Below are 17,563 nucleotides of genomic sequence, written 5' to 3' on the forward strand. Positions count from 1 at the left end.
TCTTGTCCATATATTCATATCTTGTATTTTTTACATAACGGATCTGCGCATGTGCCTGTGTCATATATATATTTCATGTCGACGTCTTCGAATAAGCAGTTGAAAGTGGCGCCTGCCTTGTGAATGACTTTCCTTTTGTGCCGTGTTCCTTCTTTTGCCCTTTGAAAAATATTTGACAGTTACGCACCAACAAGGCCCACTGAAAATTTTTCTAATGCAATTGACAAGCCCATTAGCGTTCTCAAACTGAGGAGCATATTAAAACCCATACTGGAATTAGATAGTTTTCAATTTAATGGTAGCCATCATGTGAGACGCCGCGGTGGCGTAGAGGTAGAACACCCGCCTCGCGTGCAAGAGGTCCGTGGTTCGAATCCCGGTGCCGCGCTATTTTCCACCGGATTAAAAAAAAATGCACGTGTTGATAAAATTGCATAAACAGGCCTGGAGTGTGGCCTGATCCCGGTGACCAGAACCGGCAACGCACTCCCTCACCAGAGCAGGATTGGCTCCTGAACACAACACAATATGAACACAACAATCGAACCTCGGCCCTCAGTCTCCAGCAGCTGCGAAGCAACTGACCACGGCGGCGGTCAGACCTGCGATGCAGCAGAGGGTGCTAAGAACCCCTGGCTCCGGATAGGCCGCCATTGGAATATGAACCTGGCAACATTTAACGCTAGAACGTTGTCTAGTGAGGCGAGTCTAGCAGTGCTATCGGAGGAATTAGAGGGCAGCAAATGGGATATAATAGGGCTCAGTGAACCTAGGAGGCCAAAAGAAGCATATACAGTGCTAAAAAGCGGGCACGTCCTGCGCTACCGGGGCTTAGCGGAGAGACGAGAACTAGGAGTCGGATTCCTGATTAATAAGAATATAGCTGGCAACATACAGGATTTCCGTAGCATCAACGAGAGGGTGGCAGGTCTTGTTGTGAAACTTAATAAGAGGTACAAAATGAAGGTGGTACAGGTCTACGCCCCCACATCCAGTCATGATGACCAGGAAATCGAAAGCTTCTATGGAGACGTGGAATCGGGGACGGGTAGAGTGAAAACAAAATACACTATACTGATGGGCGACCTCGATGCCAAGGTAGGCAAGAACCAGGCTGGAGACAAGGCCGTGGGGGAATATGGCATAGGCACTAGCAGGGGAGAGTTAATAGTAGAGTTTGCGGAACAGAATAATATGCGGATAATGAATACCTTCTTCCGCAAGCGGGACAGCCGAAAGTGGACGTGGAGGAGCCCGAACGGCGAGACTAGAAATGAAATAGACCTTATACTCTGCGCTAACCCTGGCATCATACAAGATGTGGACGTGCTCGGCAAGGTGCGCTGCAGTGAACATAGGATGGTAAGAACTCGAATTAGCCTAGACCTGAGAAGGGAACGGAAGAAACTGGTACATATGAAGCCGATCAATGAGTTAGCGGTAAGAGCGAAAATAGAGGAATTCCGGATCAAGCTACTGAACAGGTATTCGGCCTTAACACAGGAAGAGGACCTTAGTGTTGAAGCAATGAACGACAATCTTATGGGCATCATTAAGGAGTCTGCAACAGAAGTCGGTGGCAACTCCGTTAGACAGGATACCAGTAAGCTATCGCAGGAGACGAAAGATCTGATCAAGAAACGCCAGTGTATGAAAGCCCCTAACCCTACAGCTAGAATAGAACTGGCAGAACTTTCCAAGTTAATCAACAAGCGTAAGACAGCTGACATAAGGAAGTATAATATTGTCACAGTCGGTAATGTGGAAAGAAGACGACGCTGATGGTGGTCCTGGAGACGACGAGGAAGTGTTTAGCAGTATCGATGCTCTACGCTTGTTGGCTCAGCCATTAAAAGCTGCCTGTAAATAGACGAGCGCTTCTTCCTTCCCGTAACATCATTGGTGGAGGTGCGGGGTAACCACTTGAGCAAGACGGAGCTCCGCAGCGGACGTAACCTGGCCGCCATGTCATCCGAAGGAGAGAGTTCAACCGCGGCCCCGTCGTCGCCACCGACGGTCATCCTGGCCCAGCCTCGCGACCCCGGCATGTTTTCCGGGATTGACAACGTTGACGTCGATGACTGGTTACAAAACTATGAACGGGTCAGCGCACACAACAGGTGGGATAACACGCTTATGCTGGCTAATATAATGGTCTACCTCAAGAAAACAGCACGGGTCTGGTTCGAAACACATGAAGAAGAGATTACGAGTTGGGACCAGTGTAAACAGAAGCTTAGAGATTTGTTCGGCAAATCCGTCGGCCGCCAACGTGCTGCGAAGAAGGACCTAGGGACCCGTGCACAGACGTCCACTGAATCTTACGTGGCGTATATCCAGGACGTCCTCGCTCTTTGCCGCAAGGTAGATAACAATATGGCAGAGGCAGACAAGGTCAGCCACGTCTTAAAGGCCATCGCGGACGACGCGTTTAACCTGCTTGTTTATAAGAACATCACAACGGTCAATGCGATCATTAAAGAATGTCGCCGCTTTGAAGACGCGAAGAGTCGCCGCATAGTTCGACAGTTTACTCGTCTACCTAATACCGCAGCTTCGTCGACGTGCGAAGACATTTGTCCACCGCGTGAGTCCACCTCCTGCGAGAACGTCGTACGTATCATTCGGCGAGAAATCGAAGCAGCGTCTCCTTCCACGCCAGTCACGCAGTGCTTTGACGATTCCCGGCCGCTTGTGTTTCTCATTCAGTCGGTCATTCGCCAAGAACTTGCCAATGTAGGCCTGCCATCCATCTGTTCCGCCAGCCGTCCTGACCTTGCTTCGTCTGCTGCCTCTGCCCCTGTTCACCGAATCCAATACGGTCCGTATCCGAGCTATCGCAACCCGGCCGAATGGCGCACCCATGACGATAGACCTATCTGCTTTTACTGTGGACGTGTGCACATCTCTCGCCACTGTCGAAGTTCCTGGCCAGCCCACTCTCGACCAAGCTTTCCCGCCTACCGCCGCTCCCCACTGAATCCTCGCCCTCCATCACTCTCCACCGAGGTTGAAGACGCACCTGACAACGCTCGAGCCACCGCGACCAGCCGCTCGCCATCACCACATAGTCGCCGCTCCCGTTCGCCCCAGCTGCGTCGCTCTCCATCCCCAGCTTACCGTCGCCGCTCTCCGACGGGAAACTAACTGGGGCAGCTCCTGGAGGTTACGCTGCTCTAGAACACCGGCCTGAAATTCCTCTGCTGACCCTGCCTACTAATCGGAACCTTCTGGACGTGGACGTGGATGGTTTGCCCGTTACAGCACTCATCGACACTGGAGCCCAAATTTCCATCATGAGTGCGGAGCTTCGAACGCGCTTGAAAAATGTACTTACTCCTGCTCCGACTCGACTGCTCCAGGTCGCCGATGGTGGAACTCCGGCTGTGCTTGGAATGTGTACTGCTCGTGTCAGTGTCGCCGGTCGCCACACGTCCGTTTTGTTTAGTGTGCTTGAACGTTGCCCTCAAAATGTGATCCTCGGACTCGACTTTTTGTCCGCCCATTCTGCTCTGATTGACTGTTCCGCCGGTGTTGTACAACTTGACCTACCCCTACCTGTTCCCATTGACCTTCCTGCTCAAGCTCCAGCTCAGCTTTGTTCCGCGGATTTTATACGCCTGCCATCTCTTGCAGCAACCTTCATCCCTGTTTTAGCCAGCCCAGCTGTACCTGATGGAGACTATGTCCTTACTCCCGCGACGTCAGTCCTGCTTTCTCACAATGTCTGCTTCCCACACACCATCGTTTCTGTTGCGGACAATCAGACAGGTCTTCCGATCCTAAATTTCGGACAGTGCCCGCAAGTAGTCCCTCGAGGCATGTCTCTTGCCACGTTGTCACCAACGCACGAGTGCCACATTCCTGCTCTATCTGTTGCGCCGTCTTCGACCACTGTTCATTCTGCGCCTTCTGCATCAGTCCCGACCGACGACTTTACAAAGATGATTGCACCGGACCTCTTAACCCAACAAGCCGCACAGCTCCGTGGCCTCCTCGAGTCCTACTCCGACATTTTCGATCTGAACGATCGCCATTTGCGTCAAACTACGGTCGTGCCGCATCGGATAAATACCGGCGATGCAGCACCTGTTCGCAGACGCCCATACCGGGTGTCGCCCTCTGAGCGACAAGTTATCCAGAGCGAGGTTGACAAGATGCTTGCCAAAGGGATTATTGAACACTCTTCCAGCCCGTGGGCGTTCCCGTGTTGTTCTCATCAAAAAGAAGGACAACAGCTGGCGATTCTGCGTTGACTATCGTCATCTAAACACGATCACCAAGAAAGATGTATATCCACTTCCCCGCATTGACGATGCTCTGCATTGTCTCCACGGTGCCACTTATTTTTCATCTATAGACCTTCGCTCTGGATATTGACAAATTTCCGTGGATGAAATGGACCGTGAAAAGACCGCATTCGTCACACCAGACAACCTATATCAGTTCCGAGTAATGACATTTGGCTTGTGCAATGCCCCGGCGACCTTTGAACGGATGATGGACATGCTCTTGCGTGGTTGGAAATGGTCCATCAGTTTGTGCTACTTGGATGACGTCATCGTATTCTCTTCAACTTTTGCGACTCATCTTGAAAGACTTTCATCTGTTCTTTCTGTTTTTCGCACTGCTGGCTTACAGCTCAACTCATCCAAGTGCCACTTCGGTCACCGCCAAATAACCATGCTCGGACACCTCGTCGATTCGTCAGGCATTCGCCCCGACCCCGCTAAAGTTCATGCTGTGCAGAATTTCCCCGTACCAACTTGAGCCAAAGATGTTCGCAGCTTTATGGGCCTTTGCTCTTACTTCCGCAGGTTTGTGGAAAATTTCGCCCATGTTGCCCATCCCCTTACTGACCTCCTGAAGAAAGACGTTCCTTTCTGTTGGGGCTCTGAACAAGCGTCTGCTTTCTCGCAGCTCATCACGCTGCTTACCACACCTCCTGTTCTCGCCCATTTTGACCCCTCCGCTCCTTCAGAAATCCGCACTGACGCCAGTGGCTACGGCATCGGCGCAGTTTTAGCTCAACGCCAATGTGGGCACGACCGCGTTATCGCCTACGCCAGTCGCCTCCTCTCTCCCGCCGAGCGCAATTACTCGATTACTGAGCGCGAGTGCCTCGCCCTCATTTGGGCGCTGGGCAAGTTCCGACCCTACATATATGGTCGACCATTTACAGTGACAACCGACCACCACGCCCTTTGTTGGCTTTCCTCCCTCAAGGATCCCACCGGACGCCTCGGTCGCTGGGCCCTACGGCTGCAAGAATACACATACACTGTGGTCTACAAGTCGGGTCGTCTACATCAGGACGCCGACTGCCTGTCTCGTCATCCCGTCGATGTACCGGACGGTTTAGTGGATGTCGCACCGATCTGCGTTCTTTCGCTCTCAGCCTTGCAAGACATTGGCGCTGAACAACGACGCGACGAGTCCTTACGCCCCATTATCGAACGCCTGCTCTCTGCTCCGTCTGACCCATCCCTTGACATGTTCGTACTATCCATCCCTTCCCTTCACTCGTTCGTTCGGCATCCTGTATCGCCGCAACATGCACCCCGACGGGCCCGAGCTCCTAACCGTCATTCCGTCTCATCTGCAACAGATTGTACTGCAGCAACTGCACGACGTTCCCACCGCTGGATACCTTGGCGTCACGCGGACCTATGACCGAATTCGGCGACGGTTGGCCCCGTCTAAACCGCTCTGTCCGGCGCTATGTTGCCGCGTGTGAGTCGTGTCAACGCCGAAAAAGACCAGCTGTGCCTCCTGCCGGACTGCTACAGCCTTTGGATATACCGGCCGACCCTTTTTTTCGCGTTGGCCTTGATCTCCTCGGACCATTTCCTATATCCAAGGACGGAAATAGGTGGATTGCCGTCGCTACGGACTATACAACTCGCTATGCCATTACTAGAGCCCTACCGACCAGCTGCGCTACAGACGTCACTGATTTCTTGCTTCACGACGTTATCTTGCACCACGGCGCACCTCGTCAACTTCTCACCGATCGCGGCAGATACTTTCTTGCCAAAGTCATCGACGACCTACTTCGATCATGTGCTACTAAACACAAACTTACTACCGCTTACCATCCTCAAACTAACGGTCTTACCGAACGCCTGAACCGCACAATAACTGACATGCTAGCAATGTATGTTTCCTCCGATCATCGCGACTGGGACATTGCTCTACCATTTGTCACGTTCGCCTACAATTCCTCGCGCCACGACACAGCTGGCTATTCACCCTTCTATCTCCCCTTCGGCCGCGAGCTGACTCTGCTTTTCGAGACTCTCCTTTCGACCACACGCGACTCGCCGACAGAGTACACTCGGGATGCCATAGCCACAGCGACCATAGTCACAGACACGCCAGAAGTGTCGTTTCCACCAGCGCCATCACGACGTGGGCTATGAACCAGGTGCTCTTGTGCTAGTTTGGTATCCAACTCGGCGTGTGGGTCTTTCGGAGAAATTCCTCTCGCGATACTATGGCCCTTACCGCATCCTTCGCCAGGTGACCCCTGTCACATATGAAGTGTCTCCGCTGGATGCCACCGTGCCTTCACCTCTCTCTGACATCATCCACGTCCGCCGTCTCAAACCGTACCTTTCTCAGACCGATGAGCCGCACCAATGAGGTGCTTTTTCCGACGGGGGTGATGTCACAGTCGGTAATGTGGAAAGAAGACGACGCTGATGGTGGTCTTGGAGACGACGAGGAAGTGTTTAGCAGTATCGATGCTCTACGCTTGCTGGCTCAGCCATTAAAAGCCACCTGTAAATAGACGAGCGCTTCTTCCTTCCCGCAACAATATGGATAGAATTGAACATGCTCTCAGGAACGGAGGAAGCCTAAAAGCAATGAAGAAGAAACTAGGAATAGACAAGAATCAGATGTATGCGTTAAGAGACAAAGCAGGCAATATCATTACTAATATGGATGAAATCGTTCAAGTAGCTGAGGAGTTCTATAGAGATTTATACAGTACCAGTGGCAAGCACGACGATAATGGAAGAGAGAATAGTCTAGAGGAATTTGAAATCCCGCAAGTAACGCCGGAAGAAGTAAAGAAAGCCTTGGGAGCTACGCAAAGGGGGAAGGCAGCTGGGGAGGATCAGGTAACAGCAGATTTGTTGAAAGATGGTGGGCAGATTGTTCTAGAAAACTGGCCACCCTGTATACGCAATGCCTCATGACTTCGAGCGTACCGGAATCTTGGAAAAACACTAACATAATTCTAACCCATAAGAAAGGGGACTCCAAAGACTTGAAAAATTATAAACCGATCAGCTTACTGTCTGTGTTGCCTACAAAGTATTTAATGAGGTAATTGCAAATAAAATCAGGAACACCTTAGACTTCTGTCAACCAAAGGACCAGGCAGGATTCCGTAAAGGCTACTCAACAATAGACCATATTCACACTATCAATCAGGTGATAGAAAAATGTGCGGAATATAACCAACCCTTATATATAGCTTTCATTGATTACGAGAAAGCGTTTGATTCAGTCGAAACTTCAGCAGTCATGGAGGCATTGCGGAATCAGGGTGTAGACGAGCCGTATGTAAAAATAGTGAAGGATAATTATAGCGGCTGCACAGCCACCGTAGTCCTCCATAAAGAAAGCAACAAAATCCCAATAAAGAAAAGCGTCAGGCAGGGAGATACGATCTCTCCAATGCTATTCACAGCGTGTTTACAGGAGGTATTCAGAGACCTGGATTGGGAAGAATTGGGGATAAGAGTTAATGGAGAATACCTTAGTAACTTGCGATTCGCTGATGACATTGCCTTGCTTAGTAACTCAGGGGACCAACTGCAATGCATGCTCGCTGACCTGGAGAGGCCGAAGGGTGGGTCTAAAAATTAATCTGCAGAAAACTAAAGTAATGTTTAACAGTCCCGGAAGAGAACAGCAGTTTACGATAGGTAGCGAGGCACTGGAAGTGGTAAGGGAATACATCTACTTAGGACAGGTAGTGACTGCGGATCCGGATCATGAGAACGAAATAATTAGAAGAATAAGAATGGGCTGGGGTGCGTTTGGCAGGCATTCTCAGATCATGAACAGCAGGTTTCCATTATCCCTCAAGAGAAAAGTATGTAAGAGCTGTGTCTTACCAGTACTCACGTACGGGGCAGAAACCTGGAGGCTTACGAAAAGGGTTCTACTTAAATTGAGGACGACGCAACGCGCTATGGAAAGAAGAATGATGGGTGTAACGTTAAGGGATAAGAAAAGAGCAGATTGGGTAAGGGAACAAACGCGAGTTAATGATATCTTAGTTGAAATCAAGAAAAAGAAATGGGCATGGGCAGGACATGTAATGAGGAGGGAAGATAACCGATGTTCATTAAGGGTCACGGACTGGATTCCAAGGGAAGGGAAGCGTAGCAGGGGTGGCAGAAAGTTACGTGGGCGGATGAGATTAAGAAGTTTGCAGGGACAACATGGCCACAATTAGTGCGTGACCGGGGTAGTTGGAGAAGTATGGGAGAGGCCTTTGCCCTGCAGTGGGCGTAACCAGGCTGATGATGATGATGATTATGTGTAGGTCAGTGGTACTTCTATGGGAACATCGATTGTGGCGAATTATGCCAATATTTTCATGGGCATCCTGGAAAGTTAATTATTTTAAAACTGCACCCTAAAACCTTTACACTATAGGCGTTTCATTGACGACGTGTTTCTGGTGGGGTCCCATGGCAAATCGACACTTCTTCGCTTTCTTGCTGCCTTTTATACTGTTCACCCGAGCATTCAGTTTTCACATAAACACTCGACTTCAGAAATTGACTTCCTCTATGTTACAGTATCAATAGCCGGAAATAATCGGTCAACCAAACTTTACAAAACGCCAACGGACAGGCGCCAATATCCCCATTTCCAAAGCGGCCACGTTCGTCATTGTAAAACCGCAATCCCCTATAGCCAGGCACGCCGTTTTAGGCGTATGTGCTCTGAACAAAAATATTTCGATGCTAACTGCGCAGAGTTAATGCGTATACTCGTGGACCGCCAATATCCTAAGAAAACTATTGATGACGCAATAAAACGAGCCAGTAACTTCAAAAGGGAATCTCGTGAAGTCAAAGCCGGAAGCTACCACTCCTGCAACTAACCTCATTTTTCGCACTCAGCGTCAATTCCGAATGCCATTCTCAAACGCCATGAAAAGATTCTTGACCAAAGTGAGAACAATTTTTCCAGAGGCACCGCGAGTAGCGTGCCGATGCTCAAAAAGGATTCGCGATTTGCTCCGCTCTTCTGAAATCGGCGCCCGCGTACCTGCAGGTTGTAGTCCATGCAGCAACCCACGCTGTAAAGTATGCCCACATATGTTAACTACAATAACAGCGAAAAGCTTGGCTTCAAACTTCGCGCTCCGCATCAAAGGTAGCTTCAACTGTGACACGTCGAGCGTCCTTTATCTGCTTGAATGTGGTACGTGCCACCTACAATATATTGGTCAAACAGAAACGCCGTTTAGAATTCGACTTAATAATCATCGTTCTCACGAAGAGCATTTCCCACACCTTCCACTGTCAAGAAACTTATGTACAACTGGACACTCTTTCGACGGTATTAGAGTGACCATACTAAAATCTGGTTTTCCTTCTCACCACGATCGTTTAGTCCGCGAGTCTTACCTGATATACAAGCTCAACGCTCTTTCTTCTGGTATTAACGAAAACATCGGAAAACTAACCTGCATGACTAATTTAGATTGACCAGTTTACATATATGTTCTTACTTGTGCACGTGGTCACGGTGGCCTTTTCTACGAGGTTTTTCTATGTTGGGAAAGTTTAGATTTGTGCCCGGCGGCTGGCAGCTACGGCTACGGCATAAGCTGCACGTGTTGCATAATGACTTATGCTACGGGCGTGGCTGTTGCAATTTTGAGACGATAGAAAGCTTTGGTTTTATAATACATGATACACCGGTTTTTTTCCACGTGTGCGTTGTTAAATCTATCCGTGTGTGCGTTTTATAATCCTGCTTTCTGCTGCAGTGCGTAATACAGCGCTAGCCTTGGTATTTTACTCGTGCGCAGCTTGTGCTTCTTTATCACCGCATGATTATGTGATTACATGTAGTGGCGTTGCCTATCTGCTTTGTTTTGTAGAACTACCTGGCTATTTTTAATTTTTTCAACATGTGCTCGCTTTGTGTTTTGTTTGTGTAGGGCTTGATTAGGGTTTGTCTAGCACATGGGTTTGTCTAGACATGACTTGATTGATTAGGGTTTGTCTAGCACATGACCGGGGTAGTTGGAGAAGTATGGGAGAGGCCTTTGCCCTGCAGTGGGCATAACCAGGCTGATGATGATGATGATCATGCGCATGTTCGTGCGGGACAAAGTGATAAGTGTCTTGTGTCTAGATGTATAACTGTGATGCGACTACACTTGCATTCACTACGACGAAGGCCGGCACTCCGGCCGAAACGCCAGTAAAAACATATGCCATAACGTTCGTCTTTTTTCTTTTTTTAGTGTTATATCTTCGGGTCTGGCACGAAACCCTTCGTCTTGTATGCATATGTATATTCAACCCTACTCTTGCACTTTCTCGGTTAGGGTCCTCAATCATTTGTTGCATTTCATACCCAGTCTTGCTGAACAGGACAATGTCATCAGCAAACCGAGAGTTGTTGAGATATTCGCCGTTGATCCTCACTCCTAAGCCTCCCCATTCTAGTAGCTTGAATGCTTCTAAGGATGCAGTGAATAGCAGTGGAGAGATTGTGACTCCTTGCCTGACCCTTCTTGATAGGTAGTTTAATTATTTTCTTGTGGAGAAGCAAGGTAGCTGTTCAACCTTTCTAGTTATTTCATCGACGGCCTTCCCATTCGCCGTCACCGGGAGGCTACGTGTCACCGCAGCGCCGAACGTACACTGGCCGAGCCCGGGGCCGGTACGTGAGCCCGCAAAACTGGACACAGCGACCGATGCAGGTGCGGTTGCTGTTCGTTGAAGTGCCGAAGATCCTCCGCCGCCGCCGACGACGACGACGCTACAAGACCCATCTCGACGATGTAGCAATGAAACGCCACCGACTAGACGAATACTATGAAAACACCACTGACTCAAGATTTGACGACCCAATGTAATATCACCAGGACAACGCGACGCAGTCGTGACCCGACGCAGCGTCCTAACCGCAACGCTAGACAAAGAACCACCGAACTCGAAGTACTTCTCGACGGCCGCGTGGTCACCGCCTTAGTGGACACAGGAGCCGACTACTTCGTCGTAAAGGTACCCGTCACCGCCAAGTCAAAGACTGCATGGGAAGGCCTCCAAATCCGGACAGATGGGGGACACGCGGACTAGAATTTGGACGACAAGGGTTACAGTGCATAACCAGATTTACCTTGCGACGTTCGTTACATTGCCACCACGCTCACAGAACGTACGTTATACTCGGCATGGACTTCCTGAACTAACACGGCGCGAACATGGGCCTCAAGTCGATACCGCGAGAGAGTTCTCTGAGACACCATGTATTGAGTGTGCTCGAAGATCAAGTCAACGTCTCGCCTTGTTCCACTATCATTCCCGTCGACACCAAAACACGCGCAGACGTAGAAGGTGCCAACGAGGGCGACCAACTGCTCGGCCGTGAAATTCCCGTGACGAGAGAAATCGCTCGACTGTATGAAGGAAAAGCGAAAGCAATGCTGACAAACTTTAGCCAAGAACCTGAACGAAGGCACGAAAGTATGGAAGAAGTTTCAACAGTCAGTGAAACGTTCGTCCTCGCGGATTCATCCAAACCTGTAACGACTGTCCGTGTTACTGAACCAGCGTTCGATATGAATCCGAGTCTTCCCAGGCATAAGCAAGCACAGGTCAAAGGTCTCCTCAAGCAATACAATGACTGCTTCTCGTCATCATCAAGGATTCGACAATTGCCAGTTGCTAAGCATCGCATAATAATCCAAGAATGCGATTGCCCACTCCGCCAGAGCCGTTACTGAGTTTCGACGCGAGAACGTGAAGCTATAAGGCAACAAGTCGACGAGATGCTGCGCGACGGCATCATCGTCCACAAGCCCGTGGGCGTTGCCTGCCATCGTGCTGAAAAGGATGGAACTCTGCATTTCTGCGTCAGTTATCGTCGCCAGAACAAAATCACGAACTACGCATGGACGACACGTTGGACCGGCTGTGCAATGCAAAGTATTTTATCAATAAACCTGAAGACGGGCTGCTGGCAAATCGAATTCGACGAGAGGGATAGAGAGAAGACCGCCTTTATCACGCCAGACGGCCTCTGTGGATTCAAGGTCAAGGCATTTCGTCTTTGCTTGGCACTTGCAACTTTCCAGTGTGGACCCGGCATTGACTGGCTTGAAATGACAGACCCGTTTAGTCTACCTTGATGACGCGGTCGTCTGTGCCTCAAACTTCTACAATCACCTTAACCCATTAAGGACCAGTGTGACCATATGGTCACGTTAGTCTGCACAGTGGATTTCATTTTATTAAGATTAACAAAACGGCACCAAAATCGCCTTTGACATGCCGTTAGACAGATGAGAGTTCTCTTTATGGGTATCACGTGGCAGCAGGTATCAGTTGTTTTGTGGGAGCTTCTCGCAAAGGCGGGAATAAGTGTTGCTGTGCGAGTAGCGTCGCCATGCATCACTCCAAGAGGTAATGTGTTTTTTTTTTCACTACTTGTTTAAACAATAGTCCGATATCCTTGCCTCCATATTGCTCATCGAATATGTGACCTTCGATGACCATTTGTAAAAAATTTATGTTTGATTTATCTGTCAACGAGCGTGTTATCTTGCGCGTTGCCATATGGTCACGCTGGGCCTTTAGGCTACCTAACTTTTTATTTTTTTTAAACTGCATTCTCATGTCTTTCACGGCTGCTGGCGCATTTCCGCAGTGGTTATTTCTTAGTGGTTTCTCTTACTAAGATCAATTAAGGAGGATTAAGGTGTATTGAGTATAATTAAGGTGGATTAAAGTCGATGAAGGTAGATGAGAGTGAATGAAGGTGTATAAAGTTGCGTTAGGGAGGATTATGGTCGATTAGGGGGATTAAAGTGAATGAAGAAGGGTTAGCGTGGATTAAGGAGGAATTGGGTGGATTAAAATCGATGATGGTGGATCAGGGTGCATCAAGGAGAATTATCGTGGAATAAGGTGAATGAAGGAGTATTAGTTAGTAAGCGAATGTTTCCGCGTTTATGCGGCCGGTAAAACTGCTATCCTTCATTCGTATAGCTATGTGCGAATTTACTATTGCAATCAATGCTTCGCCTTTCGGGCGAACCTGTAACTTCTTTGTGGCCTATATTTATCGATCTCTGTTTGCAGCCTTGCCTAGCGCGTGCAGGCAAGCGCACAGACGATTCGGTTCTGATGAATAGTTTGTGGCAGGAAGTGCTAATATGGTGATTGACCCCGCTTATGAGCAGTAACAGCGCAAAAATATGCGCAGGCACGCGCACACACGGGTGCATGTAAACATAACTGTTTCTCATGCATTCGAGCCCACTTTCGAGATTGCCCGCACTCCCCGATGGAGGACAATCGCTCCTTCGTAGTGGAGTAACCGCTTCAGCTACATTTGACTCCATTTTCAGAAGTCATCGTTCTCCAAGACGGAGTACATTCACTCTCTTGTTGTGCGTTTTATTATTTGCGTCGTAGTGACAGTTATTGATACGCAGGTGGAGTGCCACGCGTACCTGAACCAGGACGACCTGCTGCAATTTTGCAAGGAGCACAGTATCTGCCTCACTGCTTACGCGCCATTGGGCAGCCCCAGGGCAGCGCGCCACGGCGCGGCCGCCTCCTGCAAGGAGGAAAAGTGAGTTCGTCAACAGAGTGTAGCTCGAATCGTTTAACGAAGGACGCGCCAGGGCGCTGCGTGAGTGCCGCATCAGGGTGTCGAATTGAGAATGCAATTAGCCAATCGGCTACTTGAGATCACACTGAGATGACGACACTAATTCTTGACGGGTACCGATGCCCAGGAACTTGGTGGTGCTTCACGGGAACGTACTCTTCGCGGCATACCAAAAGTATACGTCTCGGCATGTGTTGTATTCGTTGAGCATTTGGTCTGTCATTCTCCGTTGAAACACGTACGCATAATCAATAATGCTCTTAAGCCGGCAATGATCCACATTGGTGTAATTATCGTGCTCTACTCGTGGCATTTCGCCTTTGTTATTTGTAAGAACTGAATGCGAAGTAAATGCTGTTATTGTCATGTCAAGAAGTGTGAGGTTTAGTTCGGCGTGAAAGAGGGAGAGTAGGTTGGTTTTCAGAGGCCGTAAGCCGAGAGCCTGCAGACGAATTTCATCAAAAGAACTTCAATTTGACCTAGTTGGTGTTTACTGCATATCATATTGACCGCAAATAAAGACGGCTCTCCGCAAATCGTGTGTGCACAGGATGCAGCTTGCCTTTGACAATCAGATTTCCCGTCTTAACACGGCAAGGTTCCCTGACTCCATGGTAACGCCAGTGGTGGAAACCCTCCTGCAGAAGGTAAAAGGATCTAGGAGCAAAGCAAGGGTGAGGACGACTACTATGGCCGTAAGACCTGACGTGGCATCGTATATTCACAGGGTCACCTACAACCTAAGGAAGGTGGCAGGCAGGTTTGGAGTCCCCCTTGTCTTTTCAGCCCCTTTGAAGCTGGCGCGGCTCTGCTCTCGCACCTCCCGTGATCTTAAAGGAAGGCAAGGCTGTGGCAAGAACCATATCAAGCCGTATCCAAATGCAATGTAGGTGTTGTTTACGAAATCCCTCTGGCGTGTGGCAAGTCTTACATAGGGCAGGCGGGACGGTGCCTGAATGATAGGGCCAGGCAACAGGAATAAAAGTTGACGAAACATGGATTGGCGCACTTGCCTGCGCACTGCAATGCCTGCCCCTGTGCACCACTTTTTAAGGAGATAAAGATTCTGGGGAGAAGCCAGGACCAGACTGCACGCGAAGTGATGGAGGCATATCACATAAAAGAAAGAGAGGCCAAGATTGTGTTAGTGACACTTCCATTGGGTTGTTTCAATCAGAGATAGATTTTTTTTTTAATAATTGGCTGCCCCGCTAGGCTGATGAGTGTTCTTGTTCGCTACGTTCTGCGCACGTTCTATTCTATATATTGCCACGGGTTGCCGTGTACGAACCAGTTGAAAGTTACCGCCCGTGTCGTATTTGTGTTTTATTCCGCTGTCCCCGTCTTTATTAGCGTTCAATATGATATGCAGAATTTCATCAAAACCGACTCAATTAAGTCCGCCAGGTGATCTTTATCTTCTGGTATAGTGGTTTGAGCCACTCAACAGACGTTTGGGGCTACAGTGAAGAACGAGTTTGGTGGTGGTGGGGGTTAGCACAGTCGCCCCATGCCTGTGCTGGGTTTGTCGTCTGCTTGTAGCGCGCGGATAACCACGCTGCGGAGCTATTGGACAGTTTAGAATGGAGCCCACCATTACACCGGCTGCCACGACTGCGCATGCGCGGAGTTTATCGAGCTCCAATAAGTTCACCGCGTCGGTTGTCGTGATCGTGTATAATAACATGGTAGGGCCCAGGCTATCCTATTTCGCCCGTGTCACCTGCTGGTCGTCGTGACAGCAAAAAAGAAAAAAGAAAATAAATTATCCGCCGATTACGACACTCCCTAACGCGAAATTTGAGCGCAGCTCTCTACGTGTTCTCCTTTCCCGATATATTGACTGGCTCGGACAATGTGTCTCGCGCGGCACGTTGCAAACTGAGCGAATCGTTGCTAAAACAAGTAACACTCAAGCACAATGATAACACGAGCAGGATAGTAGGTCGTGGAAAATCTCATCTGCGGGTCAAGCGCGTCGGATTTTATACATGACTCGTCGAAGGTGTAATCACTGGTGCCCGCTTGGCTTCCAGAAAGTACTACAGAATTCGCGTCGCGCGTACAAGCAGATTACAAATACTATGGCGTCGTCGTAGTCCCTTGCGGCACACTGCTTTTTTCCTCACCCTTCCATCATGCTCTCCGCTTTCCGCTTCAGGCTCTCACTTTAACCTCCTCCTCCGCTTTCCTCCTCGCGCTTTTTTCGCTACTGCCGTCGTTCATCCGCGCCGCCGCTCTCCGCGTTCGCTCTTTCGTCCTTCGTTGAGTTCGTTCGCTCGGTTACGCCGAGGGGGACGACCCACGCCGACGCTCAATGCAGGAACGGGTGCATATCCAATAAATGGCCAAAAACCAGCCATCACTGCACTCGTTTCAGGACTAGGACAAGTTATAAGCGCTGTTTTGTCGTTGTTCTTGAGATCGCTTGTTCGTTTTGACGCCGCAAGGCCTAGAGGGATGGCATCAAGACGGGGAAGCCTGTCGAATTCTACGGTGATGCACCACAACAGCGTTGATCAACGTGCCTCGATGTCGGCGCCGCCTCCCGCCGTAAAAGGTGGCGAAACGCTTTGAGCAGGACCGCGCCACCATTATGTTGTGTCGGAGCTGTGGAAGCGGCCACACGCGTCCTTGCGTTAGTCGGCGTGGCCCTGTCGTGCTGCCTGGCGTTTGCAATTTACACTGTGCTGTGGACGAAGTTCGCTAAATCTACTTTCCGTGCTCACGAAAAGTAAACTTTCACTTAAGGCTCGCGTGACTGTTTTATAGTTGAAAACACTCCGTGATACCCGTTTGCGGCACCCCTTCGTGCACCGGGTAAACAGAAAAACGACACCTATGACTGAATTTCCCCGCGAACGCAGGAAAAAGTCCGCGAGAACCTTGCTCTACTAAGCCATATGACGCTTTGTCTTCGCGTGAAGCGGTCTTCAGGAAATTCTCCGAGGCACTAGGCGTATGCCGTCGTAGTCATTTAATCAAGCCCACGGGAAGCGGACTTGTCTTTCAACAATCGCATGCACTGAGCATCGAAATGTTAGGCAAACGGTGTTGGGTAGTTTTGTCGTGTTGCGACTCAGCATGTATACTTGCATTCATTGCACCGATCATATGTAACGAGGTGGATGGAATATTGAAGTAAAACTGCCGCATGTGTAATCTTTGACCGATCGGTTTTCGTATTTGTAAGACGCGCCTAAGATTAACTTTGCTTTATCAATGCTCTTAAGTTTATGTGCGTGGCCTCCTGTGGCTTCATGCAGATGAACGTGTTGGTGACCTGCCTTAAACCACATCTCAGTTTTTTGGAGCTTCTCTTCCTCTGGTTTTACTCGAGTGACAGCTATATATTTTGGCAATAAACTTTCCCTTTCGTTTTGTCAGAAGTGTCATTATATGCTGCTCTTTCTCTCATTGCTGTACTCGTCTCTGGATTGTTGCATAACAGAACGTAAGGCAAATGTGTGGTTCAGCAAGACATTTAGACGTTATACCGGCAGGATTTATTATACTATACCACAAGCAGGAAGTACATACAAGCCAAATGCATGGACTTATACATTAGGCTAGATGTCTGCAAGGAGGGCATTAATTTATTAGTGTTTGTAAAGGTCGTAAGATGGAGGTCGCGTGTTTCGCGTTGGCTTTTCACTTAGAAAAACAATAAATT

The 17,563-nt window shown here is 49.2% G+C and overlaps 1 protein-coding gene across 2 annotated transcripts in view; it reads left to right on the forward strand.

The window, feature by feature from the left end:
* LOC129385247 (1,5-anhydro-D-fructose reductase-like) overlaps positions 1–17,563 on the forward strand; it is a 214,320-nt gene that overhangs the window by 103,666 nt on the left and 93,091 nt on the right. For both annotated transcript variants that reach the window (XM_072289417.1, XM_072289418.1), the window contains exon 5: positions 13,712–13,851. In XM_072289417.1, coding sequence (XP_072145518.1) covers positions 13,712–13,851 — 140 coding nt within the window. The remainder of the gene's footprint in view (positions 1–13,711; positions 13,852–17,563) is intronic.

The sequence above is a fragment of the Dermacentor andersoni genome, chromosome 7 (genome assembly GCF_023375885.2).
Source record: "Dermacentor andersoni chromosome 7, qqDerAnde1_hic_scaffold, whole genome shotgun sequence".
In the NCBI taxonomy this organism is placed as follows: domain Eukaryota; kingdom Metazoa; phylum Arthropoda; class Arachnida; order Ixodida; family Ixodidae; genus Dermacentor; species Dermacentor andersoni.